The sequence below is a fragment of the Chenopodium album genome, chromosome 7, assembly GCF_948465745.1.
Source record: "Chenopodium album chromosome 7, dcCheAlbu1.1, whole genome shotgun sequence".
Lineage (NCBI taxonomy): Eukaryota > Viridiplantae > Streptophyta > Magnoliopsida > Caryophyllales > Amaranthaceae > Chenopodium > Chenopodium album.
This window is the reverse complement of record NC_137840.1, coordinates 75742476-75764316: the sequence shown is the minus strand read 5'-3', so window position 1 is coordinate 75764316 and position 21841 is coordinate 75742476. Positions and strand designations below refer to the sequence as shown.

At 35.4% G+C, this 21841-nt stretch overlaps 2 protein-coding genes and 1 pseudogene across 2 annotated transcripts; 2 read left to right on the top strand and 1 right to left on the bottom strand.

The window, feature by feature from the left end:
* Positions 1–2665: 2665 nt before the first annotated feature.
* LOC145639644 (abscisic acid receptor PYL8-like) lies at positions 2666–5724 on the top strand. The gene is made up of 3 exons (XM_081690933.1): positions 2666–3026; positions 3963–4178; positions 5083–5724. Exons 1-3 carry the CDS (start codon positions 2928–2930, stop codon positions 5275–5277), a joined length of 510 nt encoding a protein of 169 aa, XP_081547059.1. The 5' UTR covers positions 2666–2927; the 3' UTR covers positions 5278–5724.
* A 1721-nt stretch (positions 5725–7445) lies between these two features.
* Positions 7446–10836, bottom strand: LOC145638608 (pentatricopeptide repeat-containing protein At4g01030, mitochondrial pseudogene; annotated as a pseudogene).
* Positions 10837–12328: 1492 nt separating this feature from the next.
* Positions 12329–21297, top strand: LOC145640699 (uncharacterized). Its single transcript, XM_081691931.1, has 16 exons — positions 12329–12616; positions 12716–12789; positions 13443–13523; positions 13809–13893; positions 14179–14276; positions 14459–14546; positions 15146–15494; positions 15933–16183; positions 17472–18130; positions 18838–18940; positions 19063–19143; positions 19602–19679; positions 19762–19836; positions 20262–20342; positions 20469–20831; positions 20911–21297. The coding sequence occupies exons 1-16, from the start codon at positions 12344–12346 to the stop codon at positions 20956–20958; spliced, it is 2787 nt and encodes a 928-aa protein (XP_081548057.1). The 5' UTR covers positions 12329–12343; the 3' UTR covers positions 20959–21297.
* Positions 21298–21841: the final 544 nt, after the last annotated feature.

Here is a 21841-nt window from a genome sequence, read left to right as displayed (position 1 = left end):
TGGTTATGATATAGGGCTTGTTCATATTTACTGAACTGAGCTAAACTGAACTGATTGGTGAAATTAAGTAAATGTGAACAGACCCATAATCATGTTGGGCTCCCTCAAAAAAAAAATGTTGGGCTTATAGTGGGTGAACATAATGACGATGCTCTGTTCGGGCCTATAGTGGCCAAGGCCCCTATCAAGTATCTTGAAACTTGAATAAGGCCAATTGTAGACTTATAGACTTATAGTTGCTATGGCAGTTGACGGGCTTGTAATTTAATTGTGTGGATCGAATCCTTGCATCAACATTTGCCCGAATTAATTCGTCTATCTTTGTTTCACGTTTTAATTTTTGACACTTTTCATCAACTTTGATCTGACTAATATTATTTGTGATGTATTAACATGAAAAATCAATTCATTTCTTGGAAAAATTATATGAAAAAAATACGCGAATGGTAATGAACTGAATTTGTATGTAACTTTGCAAGGAAATCAATCCTAGGGTCATTTCCATGTCAATGGAAATTCACCAACAAACAAACCAGTGTTTTGTTCATGAATTTTCATTACCACATAATACCATTTCTAATATGGTCACTTGGTAATGCATGATGATAAAAAAAATTTAGAATAAAATGAAATATTTATAGAAGAGCTAGCAGTATCATGGACACTATCGTACTGACATATAGGTTTTTTTTCACAAAATTACTTATAAATGGTTGTCATCGCAACCGTTTATTATAATCAAGCAAATCGACAATAATTTGATTATATAATAGAAAATCAGAAAAAAAAAAAAAAATTAATAATAAATAAATATTTAAGTTTTGATTATATAATAGAGAATCAGAAAAATATTTAGGTAAGTTCATTATTATAAATTTCTCCATATATAGAGACAAAGATTTGCATTACTTTTTCCATAGCCAATATTTTTAGTCAAAGGGGTGGGCTTCTTTCTTTCATTTCGTGTGCATTCGTTGGAATGGATAAGCAATGAATAGATAAGCACGACTTTTGCTAGCTTTATGGTCAAGAAGATAGCAACCAGAAATTTTGTCCATAGGTGAAATGTGAAAATTCGTTATTTTTTGAAAATTATGAGAGATGATATTTTATCAACTGGATTATTTTTCAACTAAAACACCGTGTCTTTTGAGGCTTAGATAATAGATACCAATTTTTATCGCATTTATTTTGGCACATGTTCCATTCCATTTGACACTAGCTTCCACTTGATAGACCGTATTGCTAAAGATAAACTAATTTTAATAAATTCAGATAATTTAATTTCGATAATAGCATGACATTGTGGGTGTATCAATACACTTACACACATTCTCTCATGTGCTCGTCACGTTTTGGTGTACACATACCACATGTCAATGCAAGTTGCATTTTGTGAGGGCGTGTGCAATGTGCACATCATGTTCGTTCCAGGATTGATTTGCACGATGAATAATAATCTAAAATCGCAAGACTATACGTTTGATTGATCTAATGAGGCTTGTTCATGCATGACATCATTCAATTCAACTTCTACATACTCTCATAGTCCCTTAATCCTTATCCTATTTTTCTTTTTGATTTGTTCTTCTAACTTTGTTCCACATTAAAAATAATTATACAAGATCGTATTTCTACTCTTTTACCCACTACATATAATGATACAATCTCACCACTTTGATCCCTCACCATTAGGGATGTCAATGGGACGGGGCGGGGCGGGGCGGATGTTGGCCTTCCCATCCCCATCCCCACCTAATATTTTCATCCCCATCCCCATCCCCATCCCCGCGGCGGATCCAATTTTCATCCTCATCCCCGCCCCACCGGGTACAACTCCAAAACCATCCCCGCCCCACCCCCACCAAAGACCCGCCTACCCAAGATCCACCTAATATCCGTATCTCAAATACACAATCTTTCATAATTAATACGAATTATAAAATAAAACATTCTATACACATTTTTGTGTTATAATATAAGTGTCGTACAAAGTATTATAATTAATATTGTATTTTCATGTAATTATTTTATAAATTGAATAAAAGTATGTAATTTTGCTTTAAAAGATATATGAATGTGAGTATGAGGTGGGGATGAGGCGGGTACGAAGTGGGGGCGGGGATGGGGCGGGTACAACTTAAAATCCACCCCCGCCCCATCACCCATGGCGGGTATGGTTTTTATCCCCATCCCCGCCCCACCACCCGCCAAACTCAGACCCATCCCCGCCGGGGATGGGGCGGGTCTCCTACTTGACCCGCCCCACTGACATCACTACTCACCATGAAACAAAAGTGATTTCTCGTGAAAAAGGCAAACAAAAGAAGACAGAGAAAACACAACATATAGAGTCTAATGCCCCGAAGAAAGTAGACTTAAAAGGAGATCCGATCCTTCAACCTTGCCAAGAGTCCACAACCACAAAGGCCCAAAGTAATAATAACACTATACTCTTTATTCAATTTTTTTTTTTTTTTTTTTTCTTTTTGCAAATTTAGTGCTGAGTGTTGACCTGTTCCCATAACTATTGAACATTCACTAAAAACTGACAAAAAAGATTATCCAAGTTGCAGCCAATAAGATGCCAAAACCACCAACTTGGAAGTAGCTCACAGTATAAATATGACCCCACAAGTTCAACCCACCCACAATCAACAAAAATTGTTGGTCTGTTACACACTCAATTATCACCACCTTGTCAACCTAGCCTTCTCCTTCCTCACCCTAAACCACCACAAAATAATTAAATGGTCAGAAAATGACTCATGTGAATATAAACAAAACTTCTCTCAACTAGAAGATGATCATGCTTTTGAATTAAACTCCTCTGCTTTTTTTTTTTCTTGCAATTGTTCCAACTTTCCAAGAAAAAGAAGCAAAATAAATCATATTCTGGGTTATATTTCTTCTAAATATATCTTATAATGGAATCTGTATACATTTCAAGACACCATACTCACAAAATTGGAGCTAATCAGTGTTCCTCTGCTCTTACTCAACACATCAAGGCTCCTGTTGACCTTGTAAGTTTATATAAATTTTTATTCTCTCTTTAAATGAATTCATTTGCATTATTTTCATTAATTCCTTTATGAATTTGGTTTATTATGATGTTTAATTTCTGGGTTTTATTATTTGATCTGATAATTGGTGAATTTAGTTTCCGGGTGTTTTTCGTAATGTTTGTTGTTTTAGGTCTGAAATGTGTGTACAGTAAAACTTTATAATTATTTCTGTATTCATGTTGATTTATATTTAAAAGATTCTATCTTTTTCGAGTTTCGATTGGTATATGCTATAATGCTGTTTATTCTTGTAAGTTATCTTACTACCTCCGTTAACTTTTACTTGCAACTTTGGGTATTATTTCTGAGACATAAAATATTTCAAAGTTGTAAATAAAAGTTAACGGAGGTAATATTTGATTGTTGTTTAAGTAATTATAGGGAGTTTTTATTGGGTTAAGTTTGATTGTTAAGGCCATTCTTGAATAGTTAGTTGTTTGTATTATTATTGTTGTCATAATATTACATTATTACTAAAAAGGGTGAATAAAAATATAAAATGAAATGTACTAGCAATATGCTTATACTATATGTATCATGACATAGATTTGACAGTTTCAAGCAAAAAAGTCTAACATGAAGTGTAATCGATTGTCCTGTTAATACTAAAAATTCGAGTTCGTTTGGGTTTTGGAGGAATTAACATAAAAATTGTTACAACTTTGATACCAAATCTGTATTGTATCAGCTCAGTAAGAACTAGCTAGCTAGTCATTAGACTGAGATGTTGAACTTTAATCTTGTTATGATACTAACAAATAAAAAACTGAAAAAGTCCTTCAAAATCTTCAAGTTGATCTAGTTCTCATTCATTGTGTTACTAAATTTGTTTTTTTTTTTGTTATGGTTCTAGTTTCATTTTATTAATCAGGAGATGTCTTGTGTGTTTGTTAGGTATGGTCTTTGGTCAGGAGATTTGATCAACCTCAGAAGTATAAGCCATTTATAAGCCGGTGCAAAGCGAGTGGGGAGCTCAAGATCGGAAGTGTAAGAGAAGTGGATGTTAGATCAGGCCTTCCTGCCACAACTAGCACTGAAAGATTGGAGCTTCTTGATGATGAAGAGCACATTCTCAGCGTCCGAATTGTTGATGGTGATCACAGGCTCAAGGTATGATTATTTTGGTTCATTTTCATAATTTTATCAAACTAATGTTAGATAAATTATCCAATGACATGCTGGAAAACTCTGCTTTATTATCTTCATGGATTTCTTGCATATCATGTTATTTGCTAAAGTATTCAAGATATATCAAAAAGTCAGTTGTGAACCCATTTACCATCTATTTTCTATGAATTGACCTCCAAAGCAAAACGAGTATAAAGTCTATAATAACCGTTGTTCATGAATTCGACGTGTAACTAGAACCATCTATCCATATTTCCTTTAGTCCTGTCAATTTAGTTAAGTGATGAATGAAAGTAGTTGTAGGTGGAGCTTGATTGGGCCATTTTGCTTTAATTACATGGTGTATGTGGTTGGATGCTCTTCGAGTTTGAAATGACATTCGAGAAAGATTTTACCTCAGTATTCTTGCAAATTCCTCTACCGACCAATTAAAGCAAGAAGACAATTTCGAGGGATGGCATATAGGAAAAGTGAAGAACACAGAAATTGAAAAGGCTTAAAGCCTCATCCCCATCGTGGTCCACTTCCAATTAAAGATTTAAAGACGAGTATGGGTATGAATGAGAGTGGTCTTAGAGGCAAAAGTTATTGGATTCAATGATTCACAAATAAAGAAGCAAAATATATTGGCTCATGAGCAAATGTTAGTTATCTGAGGCGATAGTGATAGTCTTCAACGAGTGCATCAGTGATTATAGATAACACATACATTATCATAACATTTGTCATAATTCTTTGTTAATGTTAGACTCTTAGACTTATTTTTGTGTATCCCCTGCATCTAGAAGTATTAAACAGAAAAAGATATCCTCATTAGTAACTAACATATTATTGTGTTATCATTGGTGGATTAAGTGCTAATCGAACATCTCATTTGTTGTTGCAGAATTACTCCTCGACCATTACAGTTCACCCTGAAATAATCGATGGAAAGATGGGGACATTAGTCATAGAATCATTTGTAGTCGATGTACCAGAAGGGAACACTAAAGAAGAAACATGCTACTTTGTTGAGGCCTTAATCAACTGTAACCTCAAATCATTAGCTGATGTCTCAGAGAGGATGGCAAATGCATGTTAGCAGGCACAGGGAACTCGACTTATAGTATGAATCTCTCGTGTTTGGTTACTTGAAATCTTCTTTGTTTCGTTGATCCTTGCTTGATCCCTTAAAGCTTCGAGGAGATTGTCATGGACAATTGTTTGCATCCTTTTTTCGTCGTGGTTTGGATGCAGGAGTTGTTGCCTCCCAGGCTTCATGATTACTTGATTTTTATGTGAGCTTGTTTTTAAAGCAATCCTTGATGAACCTTTGCTGTATATGTAAGTTTATTCCAAGTGCTGCAGTTGTACATAATTGATGTATGAAACTACACTCTTGCAAGAGTGATATATCATGTATGTAGTGGCAAGTGTGAATGTAACTTTTCTACTTGAAGGTAATTAAGTTTGCATCTGTAAATTACTTCCTTAAGTTAAAGCTTCTGAGCACGAGAAAGTTGCAATAAAGTATAATATTAAATATCTATGCATAACAGCATAAGGTAGGAATCTCGCTTCATCACAAACTTTCTAGCTAGTAAGTTTAGGAAAAATAAGTTTAGAATAATGAAAGTCGGCATATAAAGGCACCTTATTTAGTTGGAACTAAAGTCCATTTCTCGTAAGGATTTTAATGGTAGGACATGAGACAACTGCTCTTCTTTCTGTGGACTTTTCAATTATTTAATGGTTACTTGCGATTTTTCTTTAGGATAAAAGATAAAATGTGGTAAACCGGTCATTTTCCACTTTCTGTATTGAACTGTTTGCAAAAAAAAAAAATCAGTTTATTTCATTTTTGATAAGATAAAGAATTTCATTCTAAAAAAGTATCCTCTAATAATACTCCATATTAATTTCCATGGACTATCTTTGTTTTCATGAATACTCTAGCAATTTTATAGTGCCACTGTGCTAGAAGCAATTGAACGAGTGGTACCAAAAAGAAAAGGTAAAAGGAACAAAAACGTGCCACGTGGAAGTTATTGAATGGTATATCCAAAATGAGCATACCTGGAATAAAAAGTGACACTAATTTTACGCCATGAAAAGCAAACCCCACTTGAGATAATTAAACAATGGCCAACCAAGAATCTCATGAAAGCATATCTTCAACATGGTACAAGTGCCAATATGCTATTGTAGTACAAAACTCTAAGGTAGTACATTCACTTTTTTTACAGCTACATTATTGTTACACTCTATATGTTTTAGGGATTAATTAATTACTTGTACGTTGATAAGGCATAAATTCGCAATCTTAAAATGTAAAGTACATAAATTAGATACTCTGTACTAGATAGTGTCTATTGCTGAAATTTAGTTTCAGAGTTTGAGACCCTACTTAAACTAAATATTGTTGATCGTGGTTTCTTCTTTTTCCGTCTAAATTCAAGTATACTGTATAGACAAGTTCGCCAACTCTCTAGGATTATGTTTACACAATATAGTAGAAGTGAATATATTTGGGTAAACAATGAGCCAAATTAGATTAAGTCATACTATCTTGATGAGCTTTTTCTGTAAGAAGCACTTGAAGTCTTCAACAATGGTAGGTCACACGATCACTTTTTCAAGAGTGAGCCAATCATCCAACATATGCCAGTTGCCAGGCAAAAAAGATAAGGGGTGAAGTATGAAGACATTGTAATTGGTCCCATTTATCATGTTTACTTAACATGTGGAAATTTGGTTGGAATTATCTCACATTTTTCTTTGTTTTATTTACTATATTCACACACGTTGCATATACATTGTCTTTTCTTGTGTTTGTATCATTGTATTTGTATGCTAGATTTCAATTCAAATCATCAAATATTGTGTGACAGTAAGAATCTCGAGTCATTGAGTGCCAATTCCAGTCCTTATTTTCATTAGTCTTGAGCATAATCTCATGATTGCAATTAAGTTCGTGTTACGATTTGAAGGTCCTTTGTAAAATTTAAAAATCTCGTTGAGGTGTTTGGTTGAAAGAGGTCTGAGTAGCTTAAATCTCCAAAGTGTTTTTGTTTAGTGAATTGGAAGAGATGCTTGAGTCTAAAACTTTGTTGTTAAATGAATTCAAGCAAGGTTTATCAAATCGAAAAAGGTGATAATCACAATAAGAATGGAAGGGAGGAAATCAAAGGAAAAGAAAGGGGTAGTAAAAGAATTAATACAGCAGAAGTGCAGCAAAAAGAAAATTGTGACAACTGATTTGATCCAAAAAATGGTTGATAAACCACTTGTACCATGCATTAGATACCTCCTGAAATGAGAAAGTAAGCAAAAGAAAAAGAGGGAGAAAAGCTTGCATCAACTAAACACAATAATTTCATCAGACTTAGATTTAGGAAACACACTTGTAGGTAAAAGTACACATGTGCTTAACTGCTTAAGAATATTTGGTACATAATTAATACAGCTATACACCCATCTGTAAATGTAGCAGAAGAATCTAAATGCATTATATATGCTCAAATTTGCTAACTAAACCATGTATTAAAGTCTGAACTGAGCAAATGACTCGTAGCTTTGAAGCAAAAATCAAATGTGTATTCACTATGTCTATAATCCAGTCATATACATCCTAATTAAGAACGAGTTAGAGCCCTTGCTACCAATGGTCATTGCAAGAACATCTTCCTTCCCGGAAATGATGAAATCGAACACCATCTTTAAGGATAATCTCACGTTTTCTTAACAGAGAGATAAATTTTGCTGCAGTGTGACAGTCAGAACACATTCTAGTGCTCTTAATTACCCTGATTGGTGAACCATCCTTCATCTTCAACAACCCATAGGTTATGGCTAATTTTTCAGTATGAGATAACAGTACTTTTTCTTTTTCAGCATCATCAATATCTTGGTACACTGATTTGATATCCGGGATATAACCTGCTTTCTTCATCTCAGAGATCAGATGATACAGCTCAAAGTATATATTTCCTGTATCTGGATGAGGTTTTTCATCATTGAAAATATGAACTTTACGGTAAATTTCTATCCAACTCCACCCAAATTGAATTCTCAGTCCTCGAGCAGTCATCTTTTCTCTCACACGATCCACATCTTCCCATCTGCTTGACATTGAATATAAGTTCATCAGTATAACATAATTAGCAGAATTTTTTGGTTCTAGTTCAAAGAGGTTTTTGGCAGCAATTTTCCCAAGTTTCAAGTTGTTATGGACTCGGCAGGATTGAAGTAGCGAACCCCAAACAGAAGCATCTGGTTCAACAGGCATTGTTTTAATGAAATCCCACGCCTCATCAAGATATCCAGCTCTTCCTAGAAGATCAACCATGCACGAGTAATGCTCAATTGTAGGCACTATGCAGTATTCAGCTTTCATACTATCAAAATATTTCCAGCCCTCATCAAGTAAACCTGAATTCTTGCAGCATGATAGGAGAGCAGTAAAAGTTATGGCGTCAGGATGAATTCCCAGATCACGCATTTCCTTGAAAAGCATAATACCCTCTTCTCCATGGTTGTAAGCTGCATACCCCATAATCATGCAATTCCAAGTAGCAATTGTCTTGTTTTTCATCCACCGGAAAATCTCAGAGGCACTCTGCAGACTTCCTGATTTAATGTACATCTGCATCAGAGCTGTGGCCACTAACACATCTTCATCAAACCCGTTTCTTAAGCACCAACTATGGATCTCTTTTCCTTTTTGTAGCCAAGACATACCTGCAGAAGCTTGAAGTAAGCTAGTTATGGTGGCAGCATTAGGGTTTATACCTTCTTCCACCATGTTTTTGAAAAAACTTAATGAATCTTTATATTTTCCGTTTTGTGAACAACCTGATATAAGAGCAGTCCATGAAACAACATTAGGTTCCATTCCCAAAATCTTCATTTTCGCTACCACAGCTAATGCATCCTCTATACGGCCATTCACCGAATATCCAGAAAGTAGAGAGTTCAATGTCATCATATCTGGATTTATATCTTCCTCTTCCATCTGGTTCAGCAACCTCACAGCATCATCAAATAGACCGTTTGAGGAATAACCAGAAATTAAAGAATTCCAGGCAACAATATTCCTAGTCTTCAAGAGGTCAAACAATGCTCGAGCTTTAACCAATTCACCATTCTTGACGTACATGTCCAATAATGTTGTCTGCACATACAAATCACAATGCAATCCATTTTTAAGAACATAGCAATGCATTTCCTTCCCTAATCTGATCCAATTCAACTCGTTAATTGCTTGAATTGCAGGGGTGATGGAGCTCGAATTTGGCTGTAATTTTCCCAACATGTTGCGTAGAATGTTCAAAACTTGATGGTATAACCCGTGCTGTAAATGACTAGACAAGAGGGAATTCCATGTTACTATGTCTGATTCCACATTGTGAAACTCCATCCTATGGAATAGCTCCATTGCATCATCAAAAGAACCAACCAAAGCATAAGCAGATATCATTGTGTTCCATGATGATAAACTGCAGTTATCCATAGAATCGAAAACTTTCCTAGCTAGTTCTACCTTGTTGTTTTTTGCATACATGTTGATCAAAGAATTGCATATTGCTAAATCCTTTTCCATATCATTTCTAAACATATACCCATGAATTTGCCTCCCCTCATCAATAGCTCTTCCTTTGGCACAAGCTTGTAAAGCTTTACCAATAGTAAAATTATCAGCTTTCACGGATAAAAACTGCATTTCCTGAAAGTATTGTAGAGCCTTCATATAATTCTCATTCTGAATAGCCGCGACAATGGCTTCATTCCACAGCGCGACTCCTCGTTCAGGCATTTCATCGAACACTTTATCTGCATAGCCTGTGCCCCAACACCTCCCATAAAAATTCATCAATGCAGACTTCAAATAAACATCTGTATCAAAACCCCTCTTAATCAAAGAAGCATGAATTGCAACACCTAACCATTTACTCATCAAAATTGCACACATTTTCAACACAACAGTAAGAATTTTACTATCAAATTCCACTCCTTTTCTATACAATTCACAAAACCCCTCAAGAATCTCAATTGGGTTTCCTCCAAAACTCTTAAATTCCTCCAAAAACGATTTCCAAACCACAAAATTCCTCCGAAAACCCAGAAAGAAAACCATCAAAGCAGACTCAAAATCTTGAAATTTCAAGTAAGAAGTAATCAATACCTGGGAAATTTCATCTGAATACCCCATTTGGGGCAATTTAATCACCTGGGCATTCAATTGGTTGACTAAATGAATCGAATTAATCTTCCCAGGATCATCAAAGTAATCAGAAACAAGGGGGAGATGCGAATTAGAAGAATTGATTCTGGGAAATTTCCAGAAGGAAGAAGGGGTTTGAAGAACAGGGGAAGTGAAGCAATTGAAGGTATTAGAAGTAGTAGTGATGGCAGAAAGTTTTTCCATTGAAGATGGTGAATGGAGAAATGAGAGTTAAGCGGGAATTTTAGGCGGGTTTTCCATGTTTGGACCACCATTGTTATGGTGTTATTAACTGTTAAGTGTGTGGATAAGGTTTTATCTGTGTGTAGTTTAGGATGGAACTTATTGGTTGACCCGATACGGTTAGGAGAGTAAAACAAGGTTATTAATATTATGGACTTACGGAGTACCCCGTATCTTGTTAAGCACTTGATTGAGTCATAGCTAAGAGCTTGTTCTACTTTACAATGAATGCGTAATAAGGGTAAGGGTAGAGATAAACTCATGTAAATTCAAGTTAGTTAGAAAATTGCTAAGCATATGAATAATAAGCCTCATTTGATGAATTCTACAGATTTATCGAGTGAATACAAACGTTGAACTAACTAATTTCAAATTTTCTTAGCAAATTCGAATGTTCCGAGCTATTTTTGTCTTAAGGATTCAAAACCCCCAACCATATCAACAAAATAAATGATGAGTACTCCCTTCGTATTTTAATAAGTGTTACACTTTGATCAAATACACTTGTTGAGACACAACTTTGAGCATTAATTTATCTATTCATATGTTAATTAAATTATTGAAAAATTGATATTATTAAAGTATATATTATAACGAATCCAACAATGTATTATACAACAACATTTGTTTTTTATATGATAGCAAATTAATCAAGTCAAAATCATCATGTAAATTATGAAAAAAAAAAAAAAAACAAATTATAACACTTAATAAAACACGGAATGAGTAATTTTTTTTTTTACATGATCGCCAGCGATTTTCTTGCCTATACAATTTCTCGCCATGGTTTCTCCACTCTTCATAATTCATACTCCTTTCCTCGCCTCTTAGTGGTTAGTGGTGCACGGTGATGGTTATTACACAAATTAGTAAATTTTAGCGGTCGTAGTGGTGGTTTATTGGGTGGAGAAAAAGAGAGTTAGGGTCTGTTCACTTCAATTTAATTTCAGTTTATTTCAGTTCAGCTTCAATCAATTCAGTTTAGTTTAGTTCAGCTCTTAATTTCCTTCTCTCATAAAGTATTTATTTCAGCTTAGTTCAACTCCAATTAGTTTAGTAAATGTGAATAGGCCCATAAATAGTATGAGTTGGGAAAAGAGAGAAGTGAAAATGGGATTGAAACGTTTGAGAGACTGAAATGGGTAAGTCAGTATGTTCATACTCCCTCCGTATTTAAATACTTGCTCCATTTCTCTTGGACACACATGCCGATGCTAATCTTTTATCTTTAATTACCAATAAGTATAAATTCTAACAATTAAAAATTAATAATCTATTCATCGAGATGATTCCAACAAGTACCCACAGGACTATGTATATATATATATTTTTTATGTATAAATCACAAATGAATACTGCAAAAAATAGAAATGAAGCAAGTATTTAAAAACGGAGGGAGTATTAAAATGCGGGCGTGATTAACTTAGAGCCTGTTCTCTTACGTTGAAATTCAATTCAGTTCAGTTCAGCTCAGTTCAGTCCAGCTACTAATTTCCTTCTTTTATAAAATATTCATTTCAGTTCAGTCAATGAGAACCGGCCCTTAAGCATATGCCCAAGACTCCAAGAGTACTACTGTACAGTCGTACACTCGTACTTTGGGTGACGACGTCGTTTTCACTGTATTGGCTAAGTATATTCGCGGGTCTTAAACCCCTGCAACTGATCTCATCATCTTCTCCGACGAGATCATCAATTTCCGATGACAAAGAAGCAACCAAAATCCGACGCAACTCGCCGCCGCAACCGAGTCGATCCGTCAACTCCGCAACCTAAACCTCCAAATTCCGACCCCAAAAACTTCCATGGCAGCAACAACCACCGTTTCCTCGCCATCATCGCCGTCGTCTTCGTCGTATCTTCCGCCATTTCCGCATTCTTGTACCGCCGTATCAACCACCCTTCTCTTCCTCCTTCATTCGCGCATCAACGAGGTCTCGTCAAAGAAGATGTCACTTTCCAGGAGATCCTCACTGTAAAATTTCTATTCTGTGTAATTTTGTTGGTGTTTTCTTTGATTTGTTTTTCGTTTGAGTTTTTGATTGATTGTTTGGGTTGATTTTAAGCAATGCAGGAGAATTCTAGGGTTTCTGAAAATGTTACGCAACGGCATTTCACCAATCCTGTATTAGCTTACATTACTCCTTGGTAATTTACTTTTCTCACTCCAATTTTTTTGTTCATGTAATTTTTTTGTTCTTCATTTGTTTAATTTCTATGAAATGAATTGAATTTTGAATTTTGAACTTTGAACTTTGATCATGAATTGAATTTTGAACTTTGATCATGAATTGTGAATATGTAACCCTAAACCCTAATATAAAGACACTATAATTCTAGAAAGACCTTGGGACTATTTGCATTATTGGGTTAGTTATGGCTCTGTAATTCTGTATGTGTTTGTGCTTGGGCATTTTTTGTAATTTGGACGAGCTAATTCCGAAAGCTAGCTCAATGAGCCGAAGAGACGTGAACTTAAGTACTTGTTTTTTGGATTAGCTTTGGTGTGATTAGTGCTGACCTCTGGAAGAGCGCTATATTTTGCGAAGAATGGGGTTTGGAACTTGTCTAAGCAACAAATCTAGCACCTATCTAACAAATGTAGGACTAAAGTTTATACTTTGCAATTGGACGATAAAAGCTCTTAGTATCCTAATAAACCTTATATTGGTTATTGAATTAGCCTTGATTTCTCATTGCTTTGTTTCCTTTCTAGGTTTCAATCAAGCATTTCTCGGTTTCTTTGTTTTTGCTAAACCAGGGTCCAATACTGATAGTTCCAACCTAATCAAATGTTGCAGGAACTCGGCTGGTTATGATTTAGCAAAAAGGTTCTGCCCCAAGTTTACACATCTATCTCCTGTATGGTATGATCTTAAGAGGTATGCTGCATTGAACACCATTTCACAATTTTCAGGCTAGGTCTTATTCTCAGTAGATGACAATTGCTGTGCTCTTATATTATTTCCTCTTCTTGGTACTTTTATTCCCTTGGGTGCAACACAAATCAATTTATTTGCTTTTATTTTCATTCCTTACCCCTTTTGTGTGTGTGAGCGATGAAGAGAAAAGGGAAGAGAGGATTTTTTATAGTGTTCTTGTTGACAATGTTTCTATTTTTTATTAAAAACTTTATATATTTCTAATTTTATTTTACATGTGGTCAGTCAAGGGACAAAATTAGTTCTCGAGGGAAGACACAATGCTGATACAGGATGGATGTCTGAGCTGAGACTGAGAGGAAATGCTCAGGTAACAGGCCAGCTTATTGTACTTAGATGAAAATTTTATATTGCAGAGTCATGAACTCAAATTTCTTTCTGCATGTCACTTCATCTTTGCCGCCCAGCATACTTTTTAGTATCAGGATTTATAATTAAGTGCATATAGGCATATAGCGACTATAATGAATTTGCAAAATACATGTATACTATTTGCCTTTGTCTTTGTGAGTAGATTCTCTCCCCTATTTATTCTTTGTGGAATGTCTAAGTTAATAGGATGATCTGTTTTTCTTGAATAAACTTTGATGTGTAGATTTTACCAAGAGTAGTCCTTGAAGCAGTGCCAAAGGACCTGCTCAGAAACAAGAAACAAAGGGACAAAGCTATTGACCTGCTTATAACAGAGTGCAAGTAAGCATATTATTCTGAAATTTGTTCTTTCTAAGATATAATTTTCAGTTTAGGTTTTTGGTTTGGAAGAAAGTCAAAATGAGTACAGGAATTTGGATGCTGATGGTTGTGTTAATGTTGTGCACTATAATAGTTTTTTGGTGGTCATATCTCACCATTTGTTTATTTACTTTTTTGCACAGGGATATAGGCTATGATGGGATTGTCCTAGAATCTTGGTCAAGATGGGCTGCTCATGGTGTTCTCCATGATGCTTCTTTGCGAAAATTGGTATTATAGGACTTTTCTCTATACCATCTAATTAGATCAACTGTTTAATCTATTTCAATTGTGCTATGAGTGACTTTCATTTTTTTTTTTTTATTCCTTGGGAGAACTGCTCATGTTTAATTATGCCCGAGCAATGCCTACAACTTTTAAGAGTATTTTATATTTTGACCTTTCACCTTTGTTCCTTGGATACATTGGTGCTCTTAAATGGAAAATTACTCACTAGGTTCTTGGGATTGATGGGGATGCTGCACCATTGTTGTTGCATGAATTTGTAGGTTTACAGAACTCAGGGACTGTATTTTGTTGAATATGACCGAGTTATTGACTGTTACTATTTTTATGAATTCTTCCACATTGAAAGCAGGGTGGTATGGGTGGGCATTTTAGATTCTTATTGTATAAGACATCCCAGTGCTTTGCTTCCTCATCTACACTGTTCTTAAATCTTACCCATTCAATCTTTTGATTTATTTCTTAGGGGTTTAAGACAATCTAACTCTATCACACAAAAAGCACATGTTAGGTTTTCCAGCAAATTTGTTACAGTGTATGCAATAGATTATGTGATGTTCTTAGTTTTGCTTCGGGATTTGCAGGCACTACAATTCGTAAAGCAACTTGGAGATTCCCTGCATAATGTCAGGTCACAAAGGAATGGTCAGCCACTGCAGCTAGTGTATGTCATTGGTCCTCCATATTCTGAGTCTGATAAGCTTCAAGCTCATGATTTTGGACCAGAGGATTTGCGGACCCTCAGTGACTCTGTAGATGGTTTTTCACTAATGACATATGACTACTCAAGTCCTTATAGTCCTGGTCCTAATGCACCACTGACTTGGGTGCATTCCACGATAAAACTCCTCGTTGGTGAAGGTGGAAAGAGCCTTGCAAACAAGGTATTTGTTGGAATCAATTTCTACGGGAACGATTATGTAATAGCTGAAGGTATGCTGTTTTTTTATCTTCTCTTCTTTTGAATGCATTCATTGAGCAAATTTTAAGTTAGTGTTACATTTTACTGAGGAATATACTAGGAATGATGAATGTACTGACTAGGACGGTCTTAGAAAGGGGTCCTTTACTTGCTTTTTCAGCTATACAAATAGTGGAAGCATCATATTCTTGATGCAGTCCTTATTATGTATACCTCTTGAGTAGCTAATTTGAATTTGCTTGAAAAGGCTTAGCTTTACCTATTAGTTTCTTTCCTCCAAGTGTGAATACTGGTTTTGAAGGAGTGTTTAGGACAAGTTGTAGAACAAGCAATTTTGTGGAAGAAGTGCCCTAATTTAGCTTGGCATTTTTTTGAGTACTGAGTGCATTATGGTTTATTAGTTTCTTTTAGAGCTTAAGACCCTTTTGACGGCTGTCTCAATTTTGTAGGTGGTGGTGCTCGAGCAATTACTGGCAGGGACTATCTCTCTTTAGTGGACCAATACAAACCCACCATGAGGTGGCAAAAGGACTTTGCGGAGCATTTCTTCGTGTATTCTGATGATCAACATCACGAACATGCAGTCTTCTACCCTACTTTGATGTCAATATCAGAGCGACTAAAGGAAGCACGTTCATGGGGGGCTGGCATCTCAATCTGGGAAATAGGCCAAGGACTAGATTATTTCTTTGATCTTCTTTAGGCACACTTCTAACCCAACCCAGTGTTTTACCTGAATTTACTGTCTTATCTATCTAGGTTAGACTGGTGTATTAGCCTAGTAATAGCTTTGTTTGTAAAGCTGTTCTAGGATGTAACAGGCTTGACCCAAGCTCACTGAAAAGTTTACAGAGTTGGATATAAAGAGTATAAAAAGGTTGGTACAATTGTACGAAGTATATCTATGTTAATTATGGCATGATTTGCTAAGTTCTATTCTTTGTACACTTGACATTTGTGAACTTTATGATGAGCTTGCATTCAAATCACTTCTTATTATCAGTTATAACTTATAAGTATGAACAATCTTCAAAAAAAAACTTTACTCAAATGAAACAAGCTTAATAGAAATTTCTTTTACGCCTCATGTATAAGATGCACAATCTCACCTAAAAAACTCACATGCTTATATATATAGAGCATTTAATCAGTAGTTAAGTAAGAGTGGGTGCACCTAGTGCTAGATGTACCTTGATGCATATATGCTCAAGGTTAGTTTATCTTAGGGATTTGGCTAAATGCAATGCTTTAAACGCTAGAGTTTACCACTGTTATTTTGGAAAAATGAATCATTAACAAAATTTTCTTCTCTAATATAGGTTTTTATTTTTCTTTCTTTTTGCTTATATTTAGTAATTTTTTTTCCCGATTAAAGCAGTAGAAAATGCTTGTTTGTAATACAATACTTTGTATACATTTGCATAATATTAGGGTCGTCTTCATCAAATTAGACCAAATTAGATTATTATCGATATAAAAGTGAATGTAAATAAAACACGGAGTACTAGTCGAGTGCAAAAAATGTAGACAACTAAGCGTAGTACAAAACAGATGGTTGTTTCGGACGTTTCTGCCTGTACTCCCTTGTAACTTGTAAGTTGTAACTCTGGTACTGTTATTAAGCTTAAGCTCTAGTATTTTACCAGAAATTCTAAATTATTGTTCATAAACCATCTAAAATGTTATCCACACAATCATATTTTACATGATATCATGACATCGTGCATTCTAGACAATCAGCAACATCTCATCCTTTCATGCCACGTGTCATTCATCTGGTGGACAACCAATGATCTTGCTTCCATGTCATCACCTTCCACCCCAGCCAAAAACACTTTGCATTCTGTGAAGCCAATTCTTTTGGCTTAGCTTACAACTTGTAACTAAGATAGCTTCATAACTTTTACAAGTATCTTTCATGGTCAATTAAATATTCTTCAATTTTTTATTAAAAAAAACAAAGACAAAAACTTGAATATAATTGAGAGCCTCAGAAATTTTCTGGGAAAAATTATGCAATGGAGGCCCTCAATGTAGTAGGATTGAAGCCAATATGCGTTGTTCATGATCAAAGAGGAAAACCCAGAAATTTTTCACAAATTCCAACACTTCCCTCTATTAAATTCCCACAAATTACAATCAACCCACCAAAATTTACAGAAGATTTTGCAAGAAAATTTCATGGAAGTTTAGTTCTTTTGGCTTCTTCTGCATTGAATGCTAAATTTGCTGGTGCTCTGACATATGAAGAAGCATTAGAACAATCAGTAAATGCAGATCCTGGGGCTGAATTTGATGCAGGAAGTGTTGTTGAAACAATTGTTCAAAACCCACTAATTATAGCTGGTGGAGTTGCTGTAATTGCTGTTCCCTTGCTTTTATCCCAAGTTTTTGGGGGTAAACCCAAGCCATTTGGTGTTCAGTCTGCTAAAATTGCATATGCTAAGTTGGCTGATGAGCCTAATGCTCAGCTTCTTGATATTAGACCCTTAAAGGAGTTGAGGGAAGTTGGTAGTCCTGATATTCGAGGATTGAAGAAGAAGGCGGTATCGATTGTGTATAGAGGTGAAGATAAGCCAGGGTTCTTGCAGAAGTTGTCTTTGAAGTTTAAGGATCCTGAGAATACTACTTTATATATCCTAGACAAGTGAGAATCCTTAGCTCAATAAATTTTTTTGTTTAGTTTTCTTTCTATATTTTTGATTTGGTTTAAATTTCCTTATATTCTTACAAAGCTAATCTAATCATATCTGACTTTCTGTTAATAATTGATTGAAGTGTTTTTCGATTTTATCATGTGTTTTGAGTGATAAAGAAGATAGAATTTGTTGTTTGAAGATCAGTTTGAGTGTGTATGATACATTGTTTGATGAGTTTGATTATAGATTTTAGGGCCATTGATACATTGTTAACTTGTCCATATCAACATCAACATTATCTCTATACCTTGGATTGACAGCGCCTCTAGATAGGGAAACGGGTGATAGGATGTTAGCAACCTAACCGTTATGATAATAAAGATTTTGTACTGATTGATGTTTTATGGTGTACAACATTAGCATTATCATAATACTTCTAAAGATACCGTGGTATCATGGCTTAGGCGGGGTGGGGTGGGGTGGGGTGAGGTGGGAGGAAGACATACTGTGTACTTTGTACATAGCATTACCCTCACAATAATGGAGAGAGTGTGTTTTGTTAATGCTGTCTAACCTGCAACAGCTGTACTACATTGTTACCATTTTCTACAGAAATCTCTGAAATGTCCAAATTTGGTTATTATGTGACAATGATCTCATGAACAGAAGTCTGTTTGCTAATAATATCAATGTTTTCTTTATGTGATTCTGTTAGATTTGATGGAAACTCTGAGTTAGTAGCAGAGTTGGTGACTGCAAATGGGTTCAAATCCGCTTATGCTATCAAAGATGGAGCAGAGGGACCTCGTGGATGGATGGTCTGTCCTGCTCTTCTTCCAATCTTCAAAAGTTATATAGTATTTCTTTTTTCTTTTGAGTTTAAACGTCGATACTTCAATACTCACTTATTGGATTAATGAGATGAATTTCTGCATTGCAGAATAGCAGTCTCCCTTGGCTTCAACCAAAGAAAACATTCAGCCTTGATTTTAGTGGTTTGACGGAAGCATTTGGGTTTGATGTATGTTTCTTGGCTCTTCTATGAATATATAAAATATCTTGTTGCTGCTTAAAGACTCAAAGGAAACTGTACTTCGAGCTAGATATGGCTATTTGAATTTCTATTTTTCGGGAAAATGATTTGTTTTAAAGGTCCAAACATTGGGGCCAAACTTCTTTAGTTGATGCATGCATACTTCCTTGGTCCCTGAATTCTCCACATTTGCTTTTCACTGTATTCACTCTTCAACACTAATCTATACACATGATGTGAAATAATATATATTAAACAATATGCCATCAAATTTGATGGAAGAACTTTGACAAGAAAGTCGAACTGTGAAGAAAATTATAGGACACAAGTACTTTTTTGCCAAATGATCCAACTTGTTTTTAACCTTCTTGTTCTGCTTAGAACTTCTTTATCTTAGCCTTTTTTTTTTTGCATTTTTACAAATTCGAGGAGTTTCTAAAATGCAGGAAAGCGCTGATACATTACCAGTACTAGGGATTGGCGCAGCAGCAGCTGCTGGATTGGGTTTGTTGGCTTTTACAGAGGTTAAATCTTTATATTCACTTCAAGAATAGAGACTTGCAATCTTATTTCAAGTGATTCATCATCTTTGGTTTTCCTTTTCAGATGGAAACTGTTCTCCAACTGCTAGGCTCTGCAGCAATTGTTCAGCTGCTTAGCAAGAAGCTTTTATTTGCAGAGGTTAGTTGTCTATATTGGACATTTTAGGCATATAACACTATCGTGAACATTATTAAGTGTTCGTTCTTTCACCTTTTTCTGAATACGTTGGAACTTATGCGTACTGATTTTAGTTGTGACTTGAACTTAGCCTTGTTGTAACTGATATTACTAAAACTTATTTTCTTAAGGTGAAAAGAACATAGCCTATGTTATTAAGCTTGAAGCTTTTAACATTGGAAACAAGTGACAGTTCATGTCTGAAAAAAATTAATCATTGATTCATTGGATACCCATTTGGCCCCAATTAATGCCTTCTATCGTGTTTATCAGTTTATGAAAATTTGAATAATTGCATTGGTAGTATTAGCATCCTCTACGTAAATACAGTACTGAGTATCTAACAAACTTTATTTTACTTGTGTTATTCTGGTTTCTCCTGACAGGATAGAAAACAAACATTGAAACAAGTAGATGAATTCCTGACCACCAAGGTTGCTCCCAATGAGCTCGTTTCAGATATAAAGGTAAGTCATCGATATTTAGTAACACATTTATTCCAACATGAATGGGGCTTTGGTAGTTTTATGCTTTTTTAAGTGATACTTCAAGTTCTCTGATGTTATCGTCTCAATTTTCAATATTGATTGCAGCAAATAGGAACCGCCCTTCTACCAATAAACGTGAATAGCAAGTCTCTTCCAGCACCTGCAGAGGCAGCCCCTGAAGCTGCTGTTGCTGAAAACAGCTTCCAGAAAGCTGAGTCTGTCCCTGAGCCACAAGCAGAAGCACCTGCACAACCTGCCGTTGAACCAGTAGCAGAAGCAACTGCACAGCCTGCCGTGGAACCAGTAGCAGAAGCAACTGCACAGCCTGCCGTGGAACCAGTAGCAGAAGCAACTGCACAGCCTGCTGTTGAACCAGTAGCAGAAGCACCTGCCCCAGAAATCAACTCCACACCCCAGAACGAAGTTAATACAGTATCACATCCAAGGCCGCTTTCACCATACGCTGCAGTAATTATCTTACCTTTTCTTTCTTCTTCTTTGAGAAATTGCTGAACTTGTTTTGATTTTTAACCTTTTGTTGTTGCAGTATCCAGATTTCAAGCCTCCAACTTCCCCTTGCCCGTCACAACCTTGAGAGTTGGAGCTTTTTCAAGATAGTTTTTGTTATTCTGTGCCATCTACATGAAACTACATGAGAAAATTGAGCTTACTATGGGGGATGCAACCAAGAGAAGCTTGGCTATCTCCCTTTCTAGATCGGAATATCTGTACTAGTCGCTTGCTAGCTAGCTACCTTGAGGTGTATATTGCAAATTGAGTCTTTTTTGTTTTCCCTTCCCAGCATTCGTAGCTCAACTATACAGTATACATCTAGGCTTTTAAAGCCATCAGTCGTGCCAACAGTTACAGGTTGTATAAACTCGATTACAACTTTACAAGTAATGCTTAAACAATCGTCATTTAAAATACAGAATCAGGTTTGCATGCATTGAAGATTGAACCTTAGCCTCAACAGATGTGGCAGGACTATTGCCTACAAAGAGTGTGATATCCAGCAATTCCTTACATTCCTTGGTCTGTAAGTCCAGCTAGTAGATTTCGAAACAAACAAGTATCTTGCTTTTATCAAATGCCCTTCGAACCATGAATATATTAGTATCAGCATTATTTGGACCTTCTATTTTATTTATGAAGGGTAATTAGCCCAGTTTTTTGAGTAATACGGAGTACTCCGTAAGACAAGTAAGCCTAAACATGATTATTACAAAAAAAAAAAAAAAAAAAAAAAAAAAAAAAAAAAAAAAAAAAAGGGCATGAGAACTTAAACAATTACTACACGTATAATTTTGTAAAACTACACACGTCATTAAGGCATTTAACAATAAAGAACTCCTTATACAAATTACAAATCATATATCAATTATCAAGAGCACTTTCAAAAGTCTCATCTTAATATCTTATGCATTAATTAGTCGAACATACTATTTATTTTGCATTGACTTCATCTAAAAATCATC

Coding starts and splice junctions, on each gene's coding strand:
- LOC145639644 (XM_081690933.1), top strand. CDS start 2,928: ATGGAATCTGTATACATTTCAAGACACCATACTCACAAAATTGGAGCT. Junction 3,027..3,962: donor TCAAGGCTCCTGTTGACCTT/GTAAGTTTATAT, acceptor TGTGTTTGTTAG/GTATGGTCTTTGGTCAGGAG. Junction 4,179..5,082: donor ATGGTGATCACAGGCTCAAG/GTATGATTATTT, acceptor TTGTTGTTGCAG/AATTACTCCTCGACCATTAC.
- LOC145640699 (XM_081691931.1), top strand. CDS start 12,344: ATGACAAAGAAGCAACCAAAATCCGACGCAACTCGCCGCCGCAACCGA. Junction 14,547..15,145: donor ATGCTTCTTTGCGAAAATTG/GTATTATAGGAC, acceptor CGGGATTTGCAG/GCACTACAATTCGTAAAGCA. Junction 18,941..19,062: donor AGGGACCTCGTGGATGGATG/GTCTGTCCTGCT, acceptor TCTGCATTGCAG/AATAGCAGTCTCCCTTGGCT.